General features: G+C 42.7%; 1 protein-coding gene across 1 annotated transcript; it reads left to right on the top strand.

Moving 5' to 3' along the window:
* The first annotated feature begins 3,722 nt into the window (after positions 1-3,722).
* LOC139556648 (zinc finger and BTB domain-containing protein 2-like) lies at positions 3,723-11,035 on the top strand. Its single transcript, XM_071370856.1, has 3 exons — positions 3,723-4,219; positions 7,269-7,449; positions 7,760-11,035. Exons 2-3 carry the CDS (start codon positions 7,277-7,279, stop codon positions 9,162-9,164), a joined length of 1,578 nt encoding a protein of 525 aa, XP_071226957.1. The 5' UTR covers positions 3,723-4,219; positions 7,269-7,276; the 3' UTR covers positions 9,165-11,035.
* The last annotated feature ends 8,014 nt before the right edge of the window (positions 11,036-19,049 follow it).

The raw sequence follows: 19,049 nt of genomic DNA on the forward strand, positions 1-19,049 counted from the left end.
ACATTGTCATGAAGCTTTATGATCATCCTGTGTCACTTTACTTGGACTAATAAAATACACTTTGTGACACCGTCAAGAAGCATTATGACCATCATAATTATATAAGCCAGATAGGCCTATCACGTACATGTTCTTATGTCAGTCATCAGTCAAACAGAGGGTGTCTTGTCCTGCTCCTGAAATATGTTCCTGCATTCAACAAAGCATTGGGGTAGGTGCATGTCTGACAATGTGTGCACAATTACAATGATAATTTAACATGGCCAATTTAGGTTATATAACATAAACATTCTGTTGACAAGTAGGTTATGGTATACTGGAATGTTTTGCCTTGTGTGGTAGGTTTTGTTGTTCTGGACACTTATGTAGGTGTCATAACCACCCATAAAATAACATGTCGCAACAGGTCTAAATATATGTCATGACATTGTTATGACCATATTACGACAAGTTATGTCAGCAATTATGACATATGACATGGTTATGACCGTGTCATAACGTATTATGATGCTGGGTGTCAAGTAAAGTGTTACCTCAAATTCTGTCACTGCATTTAGGACAACTTTGGAAGGGAATTATGCATTTTTTAGGTATTCTACTGTACCTCTCCACATCTTTATATTATACGATGCCACCATCTAGTGGTGACTGATCAGATGCTACTCATCTGAACCGATTCCTTAAACTATATAAAAAAAACTTTAAAAGTATAGAAAACATTTATTGGCATAAGTCATTTTGTTGGCTATGCTGACATTCTAAAACCGTAGTGTACTACAGAATGTAATGTAAGCATGCTGCATCTCTGTTTAAAGGTCTTGATCTTAAAATTATGGCAGTGGCGCGTCTAGTGTGCCTGGCCTATATCCACACCTTTCGCAGGGCCGTTGGCTGAACTCCTCGCATAAGTTGAGAATCAACTCATGGTGTTTTATTGCATCTGACCCCTGCACAGCCACTTATCTCCCTGGATAGCTGTATTGATCTGGATCAGATAGAAAACAAAGTATGAATCAGATGCAAAACATACAGTCAGAGTGGGATGAGAGATGAGTACTATTTTCCCATATCAGTTTCTATAATACAGTATAATAGGTCACCGATCCCCATGGGAACAAAGGAGCAGGCATCCCATTGGCAGGATGTGGAATCCCACATGTGGTTCCGTGGAGTGGGTGTCTCCAGCTGTGTCAATCTCCTTTGTTCCAGGGCTCCCAACTAACCCCCCGGTCCGGATTTGTGGAGTGACTCAGACACTCTGGTTTCATAACAGACCACGGCCAGAGGGGTTTACATCAAGGCTGTGTTTGAACTGGTGGTTCTGCTCCCCCATACATTTTATTTCTAATTAGGAATAAGTTATATTAATGTAACGTTTTTTCTAAAGTGTATGTTGTAGTGCAACATGGTCTAAGCGAATTTCCTATTATTCTGTAAGTAAATCCGAGACACCCCATTTACTATGATATGTTACATTTCGTATGGTTGTGTTAATTTGAGGATGTCCATCATCCATTTTGTATGATAAGTTGTGAATTTGCGAAACATACAATATGTTTCGAATTTGCAAATGTATGATATGTTATGAACTCTAATTTGTTGTGGCTAACGTTAGCTAGGTGGCTAAAATTAGCTAGGCTAGGGGTTAAGGTTAGGGGAATGGTTAGCTAACATGCTAAGTAGTTGCAAAGTAGCTAAAAAGTAGAAAGTAGCTGAAAAGTTGCTAATGAACTAAAATGCAAAAGTTGCCTTAATTAACCTTGTCTTCTGTAACCATACAAAACATAACATACTAATTTCAGTGTCCTCGGATTTACATTTACTATGTTGGGGCTCCCGAGTGGCGCAGCAGTCTAAGGTACTGCATCTCAGTGCAAGAGGCGTCACTACAGTCCCTGGTTCAGATCCAGACTGATTCCCATCCAGCCGTGATTGGGAGTCCCATAGGGCTCTCAACCAACCCCCTGCTGTGGAGCTATCTAAACATTTTAAACATGCTTTAGTTCTGCTCCCACTATCTCCACTGAAAAACCTGTCAGGGGTTTCGGTCACCCTTTTTCTAATCTCTCGTGGACAGATCTACGTAAACATAACAGGTACAGTAGAATCTGTCGGGAAGGAATGGGATGCATGGGATAACGAGCAGCAGTAGTTTCGGTGTTTGGGTTTATCGTCACTGGCTATATGTAGAAAATCACGAGTTCGCAAGGGTGTTGGCATCTTTAGAATTTCGTGAGGGGACATTCAGCCAATAGACTTGCCCGTAACTTGCAAAAATAGTGGCGCTTCTCATTCCGGTTCCACTCCTCGTGCTAGCATCTTTTATTCCCTTCTCTTAACATGTTTGGACCCAGAACTTAATTGAGCACCTGACCAATTACTCTAGACTTTGGTTTTGGGTTAACCGAGATGACCGTTTTTCTGGCCTCAGTTTTGCTTATTTTTCAATCTCTTTTATCTCCCTACAGAAACCCCTTCTATTAATGGTGATGAGAGGGAGAGAGTCAAATTAACACCTCACACAGTAGCAGCATTTAGCATGACCAGTTCTAAGAGGTCATTGATCAGGTGGGTCCTGTTAGGGGTGGCAGGTTAAAGTGTTGGGCCAGTAACCCAAAGGTTCTTGGTTTGAATCCCTCAGCTGACTAGGTGAGCAATCTGTTGATGTGCCCTTGAGAAAGGCACTTAAGCCCAGTTCCTCCTGTAAGTCGAGGAGCACAATGCAAATGATTTAAGGTAATACAGTTGGAATCCTTAACTTTCCTAGGCACACTGGTGCTCCTAAATAAAAATTCCAGGTCGCACAGCAAAATATGCGAGTAAAATATTTGCACTGTAGAGCCATGATGGATGTGTATGCCTGTGTGTGTCCGTATGCCAATTAGTTCATCTGTGTGAGTGTGTGTGTGTAGTTCCTCCCACTCTTCCTGAGCTTCCTGGCAAGCGATGCTTGTGTACGTTTTTCCTCTCCCTGGTCAGGCTATAGCTTACATCCTGTTGAGGATGACACAGAAGTCAGGGGATATGGCCAGAATTCTGACCATGAGGAATATGGGTAGCAGGCAGTAGCACATTTATTGAACCTTTTAACAAAGCCTCCTTTAGTCATAAGCAGCGGGTAACCATGTAATAAGTGTCGTGCAGTGTTGTGTTCCTTGAATGTTTTATCAGGGTTAAAGTGGCTACTGGTGGTAAATGTTTACCCCCTGGATCAGTATCCTCTTGAATTGTATTTAACTCCACCTTTTGAAAATATGAAATGATCCTGTTAATCAACTGTGACACAGTAAACACCTCAGTCGACTGACTGGTAGAGAGAGGTCCTTTTGGAAGGATGGTTATAAATAGACTGGAGTATTTTCTCAAGTATTTATCACTGACAAACAGAAAAAGCACACCCATAATCATACATACATGCCTAAAAGTAATTTCTCACCAAGTCAGATGTTCTGCACCATGAAACATGGAATGCAATTTATCCTATAATGAGTTGATAGTCTGGTGATAAAGTGCGTTTGTAAATGTTTTATTCTGGGTAGCCATGCAGGCCTAACAAATAACTATTATATTTGTAATTTTATTTTTACATTTAGGCTACCAACATAGCCTAAACAAAATATCGACAAATTAAATTTAAAAAGTTAACTCATTCGTTGCCCTCCTGCCCTTTGCGATAACATTATTCTAATTTGCCAATTGAATCAAAAGTAACGACTGCTTCACGACTGTTGCCAGAGACTCACGGCGGTACGTCCATTTGTTTACAAGAGGCTCTTTCTTGCAAATGCCATTGCAGTCAAGATTGTAAAACTACGTTATTTGTTTGCGTGGGGTTGGGGAGGGCGACCTATGGCTATTTAACACCAAAATCGGTTTATGTTTGACGTGCCCAAACCAGAGATTTGAAAATTACAGTAGCCGACCTAACGGTGTAATGTAACGTACGAGGTGGATACAATTCTCTAGTCATAGCAAGGACACACCGCCGTTAGGGGTTCCCCAAAATATTTTGTCAGGCGCCCTGTCCGTACAACGAATTGCTGTTTTTAAGTGCTTTTACACAGTCATGTGATTGTAACGTAACTCAACCGGGAAACACCGACGACCATCGCCGCCAATGATGCTTGAGAGGAACAGAGCAGCTGCGAGCCCAACAGACACGTCCCCCGGAGACAAACAACAACACGACAAACTCCACGGATTCAAGCAGAGTAAAAGGGTAAAGCTCCCCGCTCTTCGTTTCATTTTGTATACCGACATACTCAGACGTAATTTATATACGGTTTCAAATAGGTCATTTTTAAGTTTAAGGAATGTATTCGGTGACCACCTTGGTTGAGACCCATTAAAATCATTATGATACTTGCCTTGGCATGGGTCTATGGCTAAAGTAGACATACCAGCATTGGCTTTCACGTTCAGCTATCGGGTTTGGAAGCGTTACTTTCTGTTTAGAACGAGAACGTACTGGGGAAGTGTTTTCAGTCTGCGCGATATCGGTCCGTTCGGTCATGACTAGAAGGGATCCAGCGTTTGTCAAATTAACTTCAAAAGTATACTTTTTTTGTATTTTACCTAACCCTAAAACATTTATTAAAATATCAAACTAATTTTCATAACCTGTTAAGTCAATTAGCCTAACGTGCAGCGTAACCTGCTATGAAAATTAAATCTGACGTTAATTTGACAAACGCTGGAATCCTTCTAGCCATGACCGTCTGTTCCACGTGTCTACATTAGGGGCGCGCTTTCTTACAAACACATTGGGCTACTATGAACACATGGTTATTTTTTGTTGCCAGATTCCTAGTTGTTCATGAATGCCCAAAGGTTTACTATTGCCAAACCACTCATTCATAATTATTTAGTAACACAGGTCTTACAAGTTTGTCTGCTGGATGTCTGAACCCACACAAAATATCAGGATGGTGTTTTCTGATAATGCATATTTGTCAGTACTGCTGCAACATTTGCCTGCAGTGTTTTCATCCAATTATTGTGTCTGGACCGGGCCGGGTTTCCAGATGGCGAGTGTTCTAACGATGCATTGTTCCTAAAATGGCCGAAGATTTATTAACATGCGTTTCCCAAAACACCACACAGTAAGAACAATCGCTAAGTGGATCGTTGGAGCATGTGTCAATACTGATAGGATCGACTGAAAGGCAGCGCTGCTCCATTAAAATCTTACCAGTACTGATGACGGATTAGCTCCTATAGAGATTTTGTCACTTTATGGCTGCAAATATTGAGGCAGCTTATTAGGGGTTCCCTTGACATGGTCAAATAACTCAAGCATAGATTGGTACATTTAAAAAAAATAATGTGGCACACAGAAACTAGAGGACATGAGTAACTTAATGTTAAAATAATGTTACCAATTGGTCTATAGGTGGCACTGTTATAAGCAGTCTCACTTGAACCATCATACCTGCCGCCCACTGTTTGACCTAGAGACTTAACTTTCTATGTAGAAGGTGTCTTTCCTCATTCAGAACACATTTCCCTCAAGGACCCATAAGTACCGTCATAATAGATTTTCTTACATATTGAACATTTTGGAAAACCTTTTAAATCAAATCAAACTTTATTTGTCACATGCGCCAAATACCTTACAGTGAAATGCTAACTTACAAGCCCTTAACCAACAATGCATTGAGTGCGGTTTTAATGCCAGCATCGGTCTGTGGTGGTATGTAGACGGCTACAAACAATACAGATGAAAACTCTCTAGGTAGATAGTGTGGTCTACAGCTTCTCATGAGATACTCTACCTCAGGCGGGCAAAACCTTGAGACTTCCTTAGAGGCCCCTGCCCGTGTCATACCAGAGGCTGCTGTTCTATCCTGCCGATAGAGTGTATAACCCGCCAGATGTATGTTCTTCAAGTCGTCGTTCAGCCACGACTCAGTGAAACATAAGATATAATTTGTATTCTCATTAAAAAAAATATATACATATCAGCCATGATCGGAGTGGGGGGGGGGGGGGGGGCAGTGCAACTACATATTAGGAAGGTGTTTAGTTTCGCTCCAACACACTTCTGAGATTTAAATTGCTGACAAGATGGTTGCTGCTGTCAGGGGGGAGGTTAAATTTATTAAAATGTTGTTGCCAGGGAAAATCACACAAGGGGAACTGGGGAGGCTATATAAGTTATAGGATGTTTTAGACACTTTGCAGAACCTGGTGAGAGCTATCATATACTGTACTCTGTACCAACTTCTGTCAACCATTCTATTACTAAAGGAGAATCCTAATACTTAAACAAAGAGTATGTGTTTCCTTTCTACTACTAATATATACATTTGAGAATTATATAGAACGATGATCAATCTGTTGAAGAAATTGACCAACAACTGCCAGGTCAAACGGTCGCAAATGCGACTGTTTTGGTCGCAGTATCGAACCCTAGGTCAACAGCAGCAGTCTCGGTCATAGCGATAGAACAAGGTCTCGGTGGCCAGAGCAGAGAGAACACACTTCCTAAGTCGGGTTTCAAAGGTCATAGGCCGATAAAGACCAGGTCATGCTATGACTCAAAGGACTGAGAGCAGACTGGTCCTGTAGATATTAAGCTAGCTGACTAATTATAGGGGAGACTGGTAAATTGAGCCAAAGGGTTAGTTAAGCTACCCCTTGCTCATAGGAAACCACACACAAAATTAATAATGTGACCAAATATTTAGGAAGGAAGAAACCACACAGAAAAGTAGTAAGCAAGTTAGGTTAAAACATTATTATTTTTTTTATTCACAGTCAAATAAATGTATTGTTTTATAGGTTTCATGATGCTTGTATTCAAACCAAAGTAGATCATTTTAAGATTGTTCATCAGTTGGGGTCTCTATAAGCTACAATATGATGTTTTAAACTTAACATAAAAGTGCATCCTTGTAGCTGTGTGGGCTAATATAGTTAAAATGTTTGCCTTGGGGTAAGTTGAGCCAATGACCATGGAGTAATTTCAGCCACCATACACATGACGATAACATTTTTGTCAGTTTTATCATATTTTTGCAATGTGAATTCAAACAGATGCCAGTAGGCCTCCTTGTTCTTATTAGACATTGAGCTTTTTCCTCATTAGAAAGGAAATGCTATGTTTAGGACAACCAGTGTTTGTGGTGTTAGCCTACATTGGAGTTGTGGTATTACAGAGCTGTTAAAGTGGACATCACAGACCTCTCTTTGGTAGCATTGTGGTCCTCTTCCAGACAGGAAACTGACTGACTGTTGTCTTCATCTCTGTGCCTTTCTTTGTGCAGATTGAAGAATGGAGTTGGCCAACCATGGTCTTTTGCTCCTGCAGCAGCTCAACGCTCAGAGGGAGTTTGGTTTCCTGTGCGACTGCACCGTTGTCATCGGAGACGTCTTCTTCAAAGCCCACAAGGCAGTACTGGCCGCCTTCTCCAACTACTTCAGAATGCTCTTCATACACCAGGACAGGTATGGTAAACGCCTCTACCTGTTGGCTACATTACTCTAGGCTAACACCATATTCACTGATGATTTACGACAGTGAGAAAGTTCAGTTGAAACTGAACTCAACCCAGTCCTGATTGGACTATTCAAACAAGTTCACCTAAAGATTGTAGCAAATAATGTGCAACTCAATAAGGACAGGACAATGTATATGTTTGGTGATCAATAAAAGCTATTGTTTGCGTCTGTTTTAAATTCAAGACATTTTCAAGTGGCCAATTTTTTGATATATAGAATTTTTTTAAGCCATAGTTAAATAAATCTCTCTTTTCAGTGATTGCGTACGCCTGAAGGCAGCCGATATCCAGCCAGACATCTTCAGCTACCTCCTCAACCTGATGTACACAGGGAAGCTGGCCCCTCAGCTCATCGACCCAGCCCGGCTGGAACAGGGGGTCAAGTTCCTCCACGCCTACCCCCTCCTCCAGGAGGCCAGCCAGACTGCCTTCTCCCACCCCGAGCCCAGCCTGCCCTTCTCTACTGCCCTTTTTGGCATTCAGATCTCCGACCAGCAGGTGGCGCTGTCCGATAGGCTGCCTGCTCAGCGCCAGCTCTCTTCGCCCTTTGACCTGGACAGCCTCCCTGACAGGAAGTATCCGTCCACGTCTGCTGTAGCAGCGTCTTTCGCCAACCACGCATCCAAGCTGGACTCTTCATTTCAGGAAATGATGGCGGCTTCAACCAGCGGCCACCTGGCCTGGTATAAGGACAAGCATAGAGGTGAAACCCTGACAGGAGAGGCTCCCTCCTCGGATAACTCAAACACCATTCTCCATGTGAAGCCAAGCATCATGAAAAGGAGTGCCTCCTTCAGGAAGCACTACTCCTGCCACCTGTGTAGCAGCCGCTTCAACCAGAGGAACCTGTTGAGGGAGCACCTCCTGCAGCACAGGCAGGCCCGGCTCCCCCTGGTGGCCGAACCCAGCGGCGCACACTGCTCTGTCATCCCAGGAGGAGAAGCCACCACACCAGAGGTAGAGGAGGTGCTGCTAAGGGGAGGTGGAGAACGGTCTGCTGACATGACAGTTGAGATGCTGAGTGACAGCGAGCAAGCACCTCTCTCTGGTTCCAACATGGACTCTCCCAGAGCTGAGATGTCGGGGTGGGCGACGGGGTGTCAGTCCCAGGCCGACACCCCACCCCCTTCAGACATTGCGGATATCGACAACCTTGAGAGTGCTGACCTGGACCACGAGGTGAAGCGCAGAAAGTACGAGTGCTCCACCTGCGGACGCAAGTTCATCCAGAAGAGCCACTGGCGGGAGCACATGTACATACACACGGGAAAGCCCTACAAGTGCAGCGCCTGCGGCAAGAGCTTCTGTCGTGCCAATCAGGCAGCGCGCCACATGTGTCTGAGCCAGGGCATCGAAGCCTACACCATGGTGGACCGGCAGAGTATGGAGCTGTGTTCTGCAGGGGACGACACCAGCCAGATGGAGGTGCTGTTCTTAGGCTCAGCAAGGCCCTACAAGTGTAATGTCTGTGAAACCACCTTTTCCAGCCCCAACGAGGTCATCAAGCACCTGTGCTTCAGCCAAGGGGAGCTAGCAGGCCTGGGGCAGGCAGGGGTGGAGCTGCTGCAGGGGGAGGAGTTTCCCAAAGACGAGGGCTCTGATTCGTCCGGCGCTGGCCCCCTCATTACGCCCATAAAAACTGAGCAGGTCTTGTTGGAGTAGCACCACAACAAAAGAACCAGTTTTATATATTTTTTCTTCTTATACATGTTTATTTTTTTTTTAACTTTAAGTTATGGTCTGTAGTTAAGCTAAAGGTTTAGTTAGTTAAGTTCTGTATGTGTAGGAGGTGTTTTGTATGTACTGAAAATGCTTCCTTAAGATGATTTAACAGCAAAAGCCAGAGACTGGGACATTTTGTTGTTGAACATCAATCACACCACCAGCCAGAGAAATGTTTTAGTGTCCATGTGAATACCACACACACTGTACAAAACTGTCATATTTCTGACATGGTGTTGCATTAGTTTGTCCATTTATTCTCTTATGCATAGGCAACCAGTTGGTAAAGTACCATTTGGCAAAGTAGTATGTCACTATATGTTACTCAATATGTGCTACAGTAGATTTCCTAATGTAAGTGTAACTTGGCCCTTGTCAAAGTCTCTTTTTGGTGCTTAATTTTCATAGGTCTGACACATTGGTTTCTGTTACTTTATTTAAAGTGGCCGTTGGCTGTGGTCGAACCTCTCACTCAGCTTTTAGCTCCAGACAGAAACAGGAAGCTGAGATAGAGTTCCGGAGGAAGTAATGTTTCTCAAGAATCCGATGATGGAGTAGATACCAGGGGAAGCAACAGGCAGGCAGGCACAATGGAGATCTCAACGCAAAGAGGAACAGTGTCTCCTTTTCCTGAGTGTTATCTAGTGCTGTACACCGATGAAATAAGTATTTCAGTCCAATCAACCACATACCATGGCTTAGTAGGTTTGGTCCAGCAGGCTGTGTCTTCCTTTGGCAGTTTTCAGTCACCTTGTAAGCTGAACATGTACCATGAAATTGTATAATTATTGTATAATTCCACAGTGTATATTCTGTGTACAAAACAGGAAAATGAGACTGACCAGGTGAAAGCGATTATCCCTTATTGATGTCACCTGTTAAATCCACTTCAAATCACTGTAGATCAAGGTGAGGAGACAGGTTAAATAAGATTTTTTTAAGCCTTGAGACAACTGAGACATGGATTGTGTATTTGTACCGTTCAGAGGGTAAATGGGCAAGACTATATATTTAAGTGCCTTTGCACGGGGTATGGTAGTAGATGCCAGACGCGCTGGTTTGTGTCAAGAACTGCAACTCTGCTGAGTTTTTCCACGCTTGACAGTTTCCCGTGTGTATCAAGAATGGTCCACCACCCAAAGGACATCCAGCCAACTTGACAACTGTGGAAGCTTGAGTCAACATGGGCCAGCATCCCTATGGAACGCTTTCAACACCTTGAAGTGCATGCCCTGACGAATTGAGGCTGTTCTGAGTGCAAAAGGGGTGCAACTCAATATAAGGAACATGTTCCTGATGTTCTATACACTGTGTATAATTAGCTTATGTGCATTGTTTTGAGCAGGCATTTTGTTACTTTCTGTGTTAGATCTGCCAACTGTGGGTATGAAACCACCCTATTGAAGAAGCACAATTACTATAGAAGTAACAGGGCAATGTAGGCCCGTCGTTAGGATTGTGTTGGTTACAATAAGAGACCTCAGCAGAAGCAAGGACTGTAGCTCTATACGTCATGTTTACAGTCATGCCATTTTATAAACCTTTGATTTTAAATAGCTGCTGTCTGTATTTTAAACACGTTATTCCTGTTGAGGATATTACATGTTGATGTAATACATACCTTTTAAGGGAGTTTTCAATCCAGTACAATATTGTACACCTTGCCAATAGTGTTTAACATGATTTTTTAACCCTCCTGTTATTTTCGTTTCATGTTAATTAATTATGTGTTCCCGGTCCAAAATGACTGCCCCATTATGGCTGATTATAAATCCATAATAATTCACATTAAATCACCTAATGTTGTGTTATATCTTTATCAACTTCTTGTGAACATTACAAGTTTTGAACTTCTAATTGCTATTTATGGCCTGTAGGCCTCATTGACCTTAGCTAATACAACTAGTTTTTGAGTAAAAAAAAGTAGAATGTATGGATTATTTTGACTATAACAAATACTCAGATGAAACATATTGTGCTATTTATCAGACTACTTTGTGTCAAAGTTTAACAAGGACTCTCCTCCTCACCAGTGTCATGATCAAAGATATGATCAAGAGCCTCACATACAGTATATAGTTTGGTCATTGTGCTGCCACAGAATTAATTGTGAGCAAGGCCTCAAAAAAGCTTTATATACCAGAGCTGTGAGAAAAGTTATATATTATTTTAACAATGTTGCTATTGTTTGTGAGAATGCCAACAGGTGTGGTTCCCATGGGGGAAAGATTCTATTGGGGAAAGATTCCTGTGGGGGTTGCCATGGAAGCCAAAAAGGGGAGTGAGGTGTGTGTGTGTGCTCAAACAGACACATTCATGTGGGGGTCCGGGAGAGGAAGTGTGTCCATCTGATGAATGGGCATGTGCCTGAACTCAATTTTATACACTAATTGTAGTCTCACCCATTCATTTCTAATGACCGGTCATTTTTGACCAGGAACACCACAGGTGTACAAAAGTTAAAACACCCCAAATGTATTTTGTGTGATCAGATGCCCTGTGTGGACAAAGCCCTGTGTGGACAAAGTCATGGAACTTTATGACAATCAGATTAAATGAACTACATCTTTCAGAGAGAACTTGTAAATCAGTCCAATTCGACAGGAACACAGCAGGAGGGTTAATGCCTACCTCATCTCTGTACCCCCACATACAATTATCTTTAAGGTCCCTCAGTCAAGCAGTGCATTTCAAACACAGATTCAACCACAAAGACCAGGGAGGTTTTCCAATGCCTCGCAAAAAAGGGCACCTATTGGTAGATGAGTAAAAATGTTAAAAGCAGACATTGAATATCCCTTTGAGCATGGTGAAGTTATTCATTACACTTTGAATGGTATATCAATACACCCAGTCAGTACAAAGATACAGGCGTCCTTCCTAACTCAGTTGCCGGAGAGGAAGGAAACCGCTCGGGATTTCACCAAATTTTAAATCAGTTATGAAGTTTAATGTCTGTAATAGAATGGATCAACAACATTGTAGTTTCTCCACAATACTAACGTAATTGTCAGATTGAAAAGGAAGCTTGTACAGAATAAAAATATTCCAAAACATGCATCCTGTTTGCAACAAGGCACTGAAGTAATACTGCAAAAAATGTGGCAAACAATTTACTTTTTGTCCTGAATAAAGTGTTATGTTTGGGGCAAATCCAATACATTACTGAGTACTAGGATAAAAAAACAGAATTAAGCTAAGCACAGGCAAAATCCTAGAGGAAAACCTGTTTCAGTCTGTTTTCCACCAGACACTGGGCGATGAAGTCACCTTTCAGCAGGACAATAACCTAAAACACAACGCCAAATCTACACTGTAGTTGCTTACCAAGACGACAGTGAATGTTCCTGAGTGGCCGAGTAACAGTTTTGACTTAAATCTACTTGAAGATCTTTGGTAAGACCTGAAAAATGGCAAGAAAAGAATAATGGGCAAATGTTGCACAATCCAGGGTGGAAAGCTCTTCGACTTACCCAGAAAGAATCACAGCTATAATCGCTGTCATATGTGCTTCTACAAAGCATTGACCCAGGGGTGTGAATATTTATATCAATGAGATATTTCTGTTTCATTTTCAATAAATGTGCAAAAAATATATATGTTTTCACTATGTCATTATCAGGTAGTGTGTGTAGATGGGTGAGATTTTGAATTCAGGCTGCAACAACAAAATATGGAATAAGTCAAGGGGTATGAATACTTTCTGAAGACACCGTAAATAATTAAATCAGAGGTCTAATAATGGGCTAGGTTTATGCCTATCCTATCTACACCTTATCCAGGGTGGGGCAGGGCCAAATTGAATGCTTCCTTACTACTTTAGCACTGATGGAGTCTTCATGCTAACTGAGCAAATGAGACCTAGTTCAGCCACATTTATTAGCTCAAAGACACAATATAAAGTGATCTTACGTGTTTTGTTACACAGGGAAGGACTTCTCACAACTCAAAAGCTGCATTATAGTCCGGCATGGTGAAATGAATACTACTGAAGTGTACTTTTCAGAGCTCAACAGAGCTCATGTTTCTCCTTATCAGTCAAACTTAAAGGGATACTTCGGGATTTTGGCAATGAAGCCCATTATCTACTTCCCCAGAGTCAGATTAACTAAATGTATGGATACCATTTTTATGTCTCTGCATCCAGTATGAAGGAAGTTAGAGGTCATTTTGTGAGCCAATGCTAACGCCAATTAGCAATTGTGCTAACGCTAGTTATCAACTTCCTTCAAACTGCACTCAGAGACAGAAATGGTATCCACGAGTTCATCTGGCTCTGTGGAAGTAGATAAAAGGCAACATTGACAAAATCCTGAAGTATCCCTTTAACCCAGTATGAAAAATGTTCCATGCTGAGCTCAAGTCTTATGATGTTCAACCACATTGTTCGTAGATGTTAAGCTTTTAGTTATGTGTGTCAATTATAACATGTGTATTTATGCAAGCAGTTTGCCTTTACCAGGGGTTGGAACTGAAAATCGTTTCGTGAACAGAACCACAATTTTTGGGTGTTTCGTTCCACTGTTGTTTCGACCAGTAAAATAAAGTTCTGAACCGGTTCGAACCCCAAAAAAGTACCAGTGTATATTGTTCCTTTCTGTTCCTTTTTAACCTGTGAAAAACTTTTTTTACATTTAGCTCATTAAAATACTTAAACAATCAGTGCCGATAGAGCAGGCAAGCTAGTTGTTTACAGGTGTGATGGACATCAAGTGTAGCCTATGGTGCAAGATGCAACTGAAATTTTGCGAGTGGGAGAGAGCGAGAGAGGGTTGAGGAGGCTTGAAGAGCTGGGCATCTTATGACAAGCATTATCGGAATTATACCTAGGAGGAGCGGCTTCTGTGGAGTAATGTTGAACGTCCTTTGAGCTAGCTAGCTAATAAGCTTGAGCTAGCAAGCTAACAAGCTTATGTATGCAGAGCAGCATCAGAATTAAAAACACGTCTTACCTTTTTGTAGTTAATAAGTCAAACGTGATAACTAGGCCTATAGTATCCTTAACTAGCATTGAACAAGTGAATCCATTCTTCTAGCTTTAGAATTTCTATCCCCATCTTCTTTATCAAGCTTGTAACATCAGTACAGTAGCCTATGCTTTGGAGGGGGGAGGGGCAGATAAAGACAGACGCAGGCAAATATTTTCAGCTTGCAGGCAGACACCGGAATACATTTGAGTGACAGAGTAGGGGTTTTGTATATGCGTTTTTTTGTGAGACTAGAAAAAAAATGCCTGGAACGTAAAATAAGATTATTAACCGGTTCCCATGCTTTTAAAGTAACCGTTCTGTTCCGGAACAGCAGGGATCACTTACGTTCAAGGTTCCGTTTCTGTTCAAGGTTCCGTTCCCGCCTGCTGTTTACCGGAGTCCTCCTTAGGACTAGCTGGCTAAGCTAGCACACAGTGTCCTTCGTTCCTGCATGCCTGTCCGTTAGGGGTGAAGGACACTCTACCGGTATGTACTAGCTGTAGCTACCTTTGTCAACCCCGCCTCTTCTTCTTCTGTGGTGTTTATCAGTGGTTGGCATCCAACGTCATGGTGCATTACCGCCATCTAATGTACTGTAGCAGCCTTGCCATCCACTGTACTGGAGCAGCCCTGCCATCCATCTATGTACTGGGTCATAGCTTAAAAATGTACCAATAGAAGTATAAAGAGGGGTTCCTGCAGCTGAATTGCGGCCTGTCCCTTTAAGAGTTACACGACTTCACAGCTAGCATGAGCTCAGTGTTAATTAGCCTCACACCCAAGTTCAACCCGCCACCTGTGGCTGTGCAGAGAATCTCTGGTTTTCTAACATTATTATTATGTTTTATCCTTCACTGTGCATTAATGCAAGAACTGTGAGAATAGTATTTGTTTTCTTATGTTTCCTGACACAACATTTTGTCATTGTACAGCATTTTATGCACTCATTTTTATGCTAGCTTGCAGCTGACTAGCTAGCTAAGTTGTTGCCATTTCTGTAATTTCTGAGTCACTGTATTGTTATGGCAGATGATTTTTCTTGTTTATTGCTAGATATACAGTGCATTTGGAAAGTATTCAGACCCCCTCCCTTTTTCCACATTTTGTTACGTTATAGCCTTATACTAAAATGTATTTAATAATTTTTTCCCCCTCATCAATCTACACACAATACCCCATAATGAGAAAGTGAAAACAGGTTTGTAGAAATGTTTGCTAATTTATTAAAAATAAACAGATACCTGATTCACATAAGTATTCAGACCCTTTGCTATGAGACAAAATTGAGGTCAGGTACATCCTGTTTCCATTGATCATCCTTGATGTTACGTTCGTTGATGGAAGGATCGGACCAAGGTGCACATCATAACTTTATTACCTTAACACCAAAAGCAAGAAAAATTTAATGACACGTAAAGTTTTGTAGCGTTAACACAGCAACTATACAAAAAACAAGATCCCACAAACTAAAGGTGGAAAAAAGGCTGCCTAAGTATGATCCCCAATCAGAGACAATGATAGACGGCTGCCTCTGATTGGGAACCATACCCGGCCAACAAAGAAATAGAAAAACTAGAATGCCCACCCAAATGACACCCTGACCTAACCAAATAGAGAAATTAAAAGGCTCTCTAAGGTCAGGGCGTGACACTTGAGATGTTTCTATATCTTGATTGGAGTCGACCTTATGTAAATTCAATTGATTGGACATGATTTGGAAAGGCACACACCTGTCTATATAATGTACCACAGTTGACAAAAACCAAGCCATGAGGTCAAAGGAATTGTTCATAGCGCTCCTAGACACGTTTCTGTCAAGGTACAGACCTGGGGAAGAGTACGACAAATTGTCTGCAGCATTGAAGGTCCCGAAGAACAGTGGCCTCAATCATTCTTAAATGGAAGAAGATTGGAACCACCAAGACTCGTCCTAGAGCTGGCCGCCCGGTCAAACTGAGCAATCAGGGGAGAAGGGCCTTGGTCAGGGAGGTGAACCCGAGCGCCAGAGTTCCTCTGTGGTAATGGGAGGACCTTCCAGAAGGACAAACATCTCTGCAGCACTCTAACAAGCAGGCCTTTATGGTAGAGTGGCCAGACGGAAGCCACTTCTCAGTAAACGGCACATGACAGCCCACTTGGAATTTGTTAAAAGGCACCTAAAGGGCTCAGACCATGAGAAACAAGATTCTCTGGTCTGATGAAACCAAGATTGAACTCTTTGGCCTGAATGCCCAGTGCCCAATCTGTTACAGATTCTGTTTTATTTTGAGTGCGCTTCCTTAGGTTACTGCTGAAGGGCACCCTTACCTTGTTTCTAGTTTCCAGGTTACCCTGATTGTTTCTTATTGGTTTCACCTGTGTTTGTTTTCCCGCTCTGTTCACCTGGTTGCCTGGCTATTTAGGTTCCTCTTTTGGCCTGGATCCTTGCTTAGGTCTTGTGTTTGGTTTAGTGCACTCTTGTGCTGTTGCCTTGTTTTTGTCAAGACTTTAAGTAAAGATCTGGATTTACCCTTACCTCTGCTTGCTGTGTTTCTCTGTGACTGGGTTTGAGTTTGTACAAGCATCATTGTAACAATAGACCTAAGTCAACAATGGACCCAGCAGAGATTTCTCAGTCATCTGAGGAACATGCCGAACTCCATTTAAAGTCGGCTCTCACCCACCATGGAACTGTGATTGGCCACCATGAGACGCGGCTGCATTGTTGGATGATTTAAGAACTCGTGTCCGCTCTGCAGACAGGACAGACTGGAGCAACGGCTGCTGCACCTGTGGCTGTTCCTAATCCTCCACTTCCTACCAGCTCAGCGTCTTCCTCACTACGGGAGCCTCATCTCCCGGCACCGGAGCGCTTTGAGGGGCATCCTGAGAGGTGTTGTGGGTTCCTGCTCCAATGCTCTCTGGTCTTTGAGCTGCAGGCATCGTTTCCAGAGTGGCAATCGTCATCTCCTTGTTCTCAGGACGGGCTCTGGCCTGGGTCACGGCCATATGGGAGCAGCAATCAGACATTTGTTTTAATTGGCAAGGCTTCACCTAGGAGATGAGGGTTTCTGATCACCCCATCAGTGGCAGGAACGCTGCTCAAAGACTCATTGTGCTTCAGCAGGGAAGACGGAGCGTAGCGGATTACGCCATCGACTTTCGGACGCTCGCCGCTGAGAGCGGTTGGAATACAGAGGCACTTCACTCAGCCTTTCTGAACAGACTCGGTGACGTTCAAGGATGAACTGGCTTCCCGGGACAACCCTGACACTCTGGATGAGCTCATCGTTTTGGCCATCCGGATTGACAACCGGCTTCGGGAACGTCGTCGTAAGAGGACGGAGGGGTTCCGAGTGGTCTCCAGTGTTTCGGGTCACGCTGAGGGAGTCGATTCTTCGGTTGTTCCACTGCCTTATGCTGTATCTGTTTGTTCTGTACCCCGTCAGAGTTCTCAATTCTGCCCTGGTTCCGCTTCATGTCCTTCAGAGAAGCCAACGCAATTGGGACGCACCAGACTTTCCGCTCTGGAGAGAAGGGGCAGGATTATTGAGCAACGTTGTCTTTACTGTGGACAGCCTGGACACTTCCGTGCCTCCTGTCCCAAGCTGACAGGAAACGGGATAACTCGTCAGTAGACGGGAGAATACTGGTGAGTCAGATACAGTCTCCAGTTGCCGACACGGTACGCACTTTGCTTCTGGCCAACCTGCGGTGGGACAATGGGCAGTTGGACATTCCTGCTTTCATAGACGCTGCGGCTACCGGCTGTTTTCTGGATCGCACATTTGCTCGCTACCAGGGGCTGCCTTTCACTAAGCTGGACATTCCATTGTTGTTCACTGTGCTGGATGGTCAACCCCTAGGGTCTGGTTAGGTGAAGCAACTCACCATGCCTATTCAACTACGAGTTCTGGATGACAAAGTGTAGCTTATCCAGTTACATCTGGTGGACTCTCCTGAGGGTCCCAGAGATCAAATGTAGCATAGTTTTGTTTGATAAAATCACTTTTTATATCCTATCATGATCCATGTTGTATACAGCATTTCTCATGAATTCCGACTCAACTTACATCAAAACAATTGATGAAATATAAACACTATACCTTGTGTGCAATCCTCAGACACTCTAGAAGGCAACCAAACTTTGTTTCACCATTCTACATGAAGTACTACACAACACCTCTTTTAGCCCATGAAGGACAGACATCATTGAGACGGGCGGTGTTCACTTGATTGACTGTATCTTGGTCCAATGACCACCTATCGTTTTGAAACACAACTAGCTAGCCAATGAGCTGGGCTTTACATGAGTATGTAATTGCCCTTTGTATGAGTAAAGGCCATTGTGCTAAGCCCACGCGCAACGGGATTCATTCTCCATTGAAAATAAACCGGACAAAGAGGAGTTTGCATTATGCATAGCTCAATTAGTTCTTCAAACTCTTCTGAGAACTGTAAAAGTAGAACATGGATGAAATTATTGAAGAATTTGACTGGGAGAGTGAACCAGAACTAATAGAGGAGGACTCTTTCAGTGAGCGGAATAAATGTTTTTGAAAGGAAAATGTCCTTTTAGACCATTAAGTAAAATATGTTTTTGCTTCTCATGCTATTGTAGTTGTTTAAATGGTTGCATATTCATTTGAGATATTTTTGTGGGGTACCATATAACCTATGTGTATGTCACGCCCTGACCATAGACAGCGTTTTATTCTCTATGTTGGTTAGGTCAGCGTGTGACTAGGGTGGGTTATCTAGGTTGTTTTATGTCTATGTTGGCCTGGTATGGTTCACATTCAGAGGCAGCTGTTTATTGTTGTCTCTGATTGGGGATCATATTTAGGCAGCCATTTCCCCACTGTTTTTTTGTGGG

The sequence above is a fragment of the Salvelinus alpinus genome, chromosome 27 (genome assembly GCF_045679555.1).
Source record: "Salvelinus alpinus chromosome 27, SLU_Salpinus.1, whole genome shotgun sequence".
NCBI classification, from domain to species: domain Eukaryota; kingdom Metazoa; phylum Chordata; class Actinopteri; order Salmoniformes; family Salmonidae; genus Salvelinus; species Salvelinus alpinus.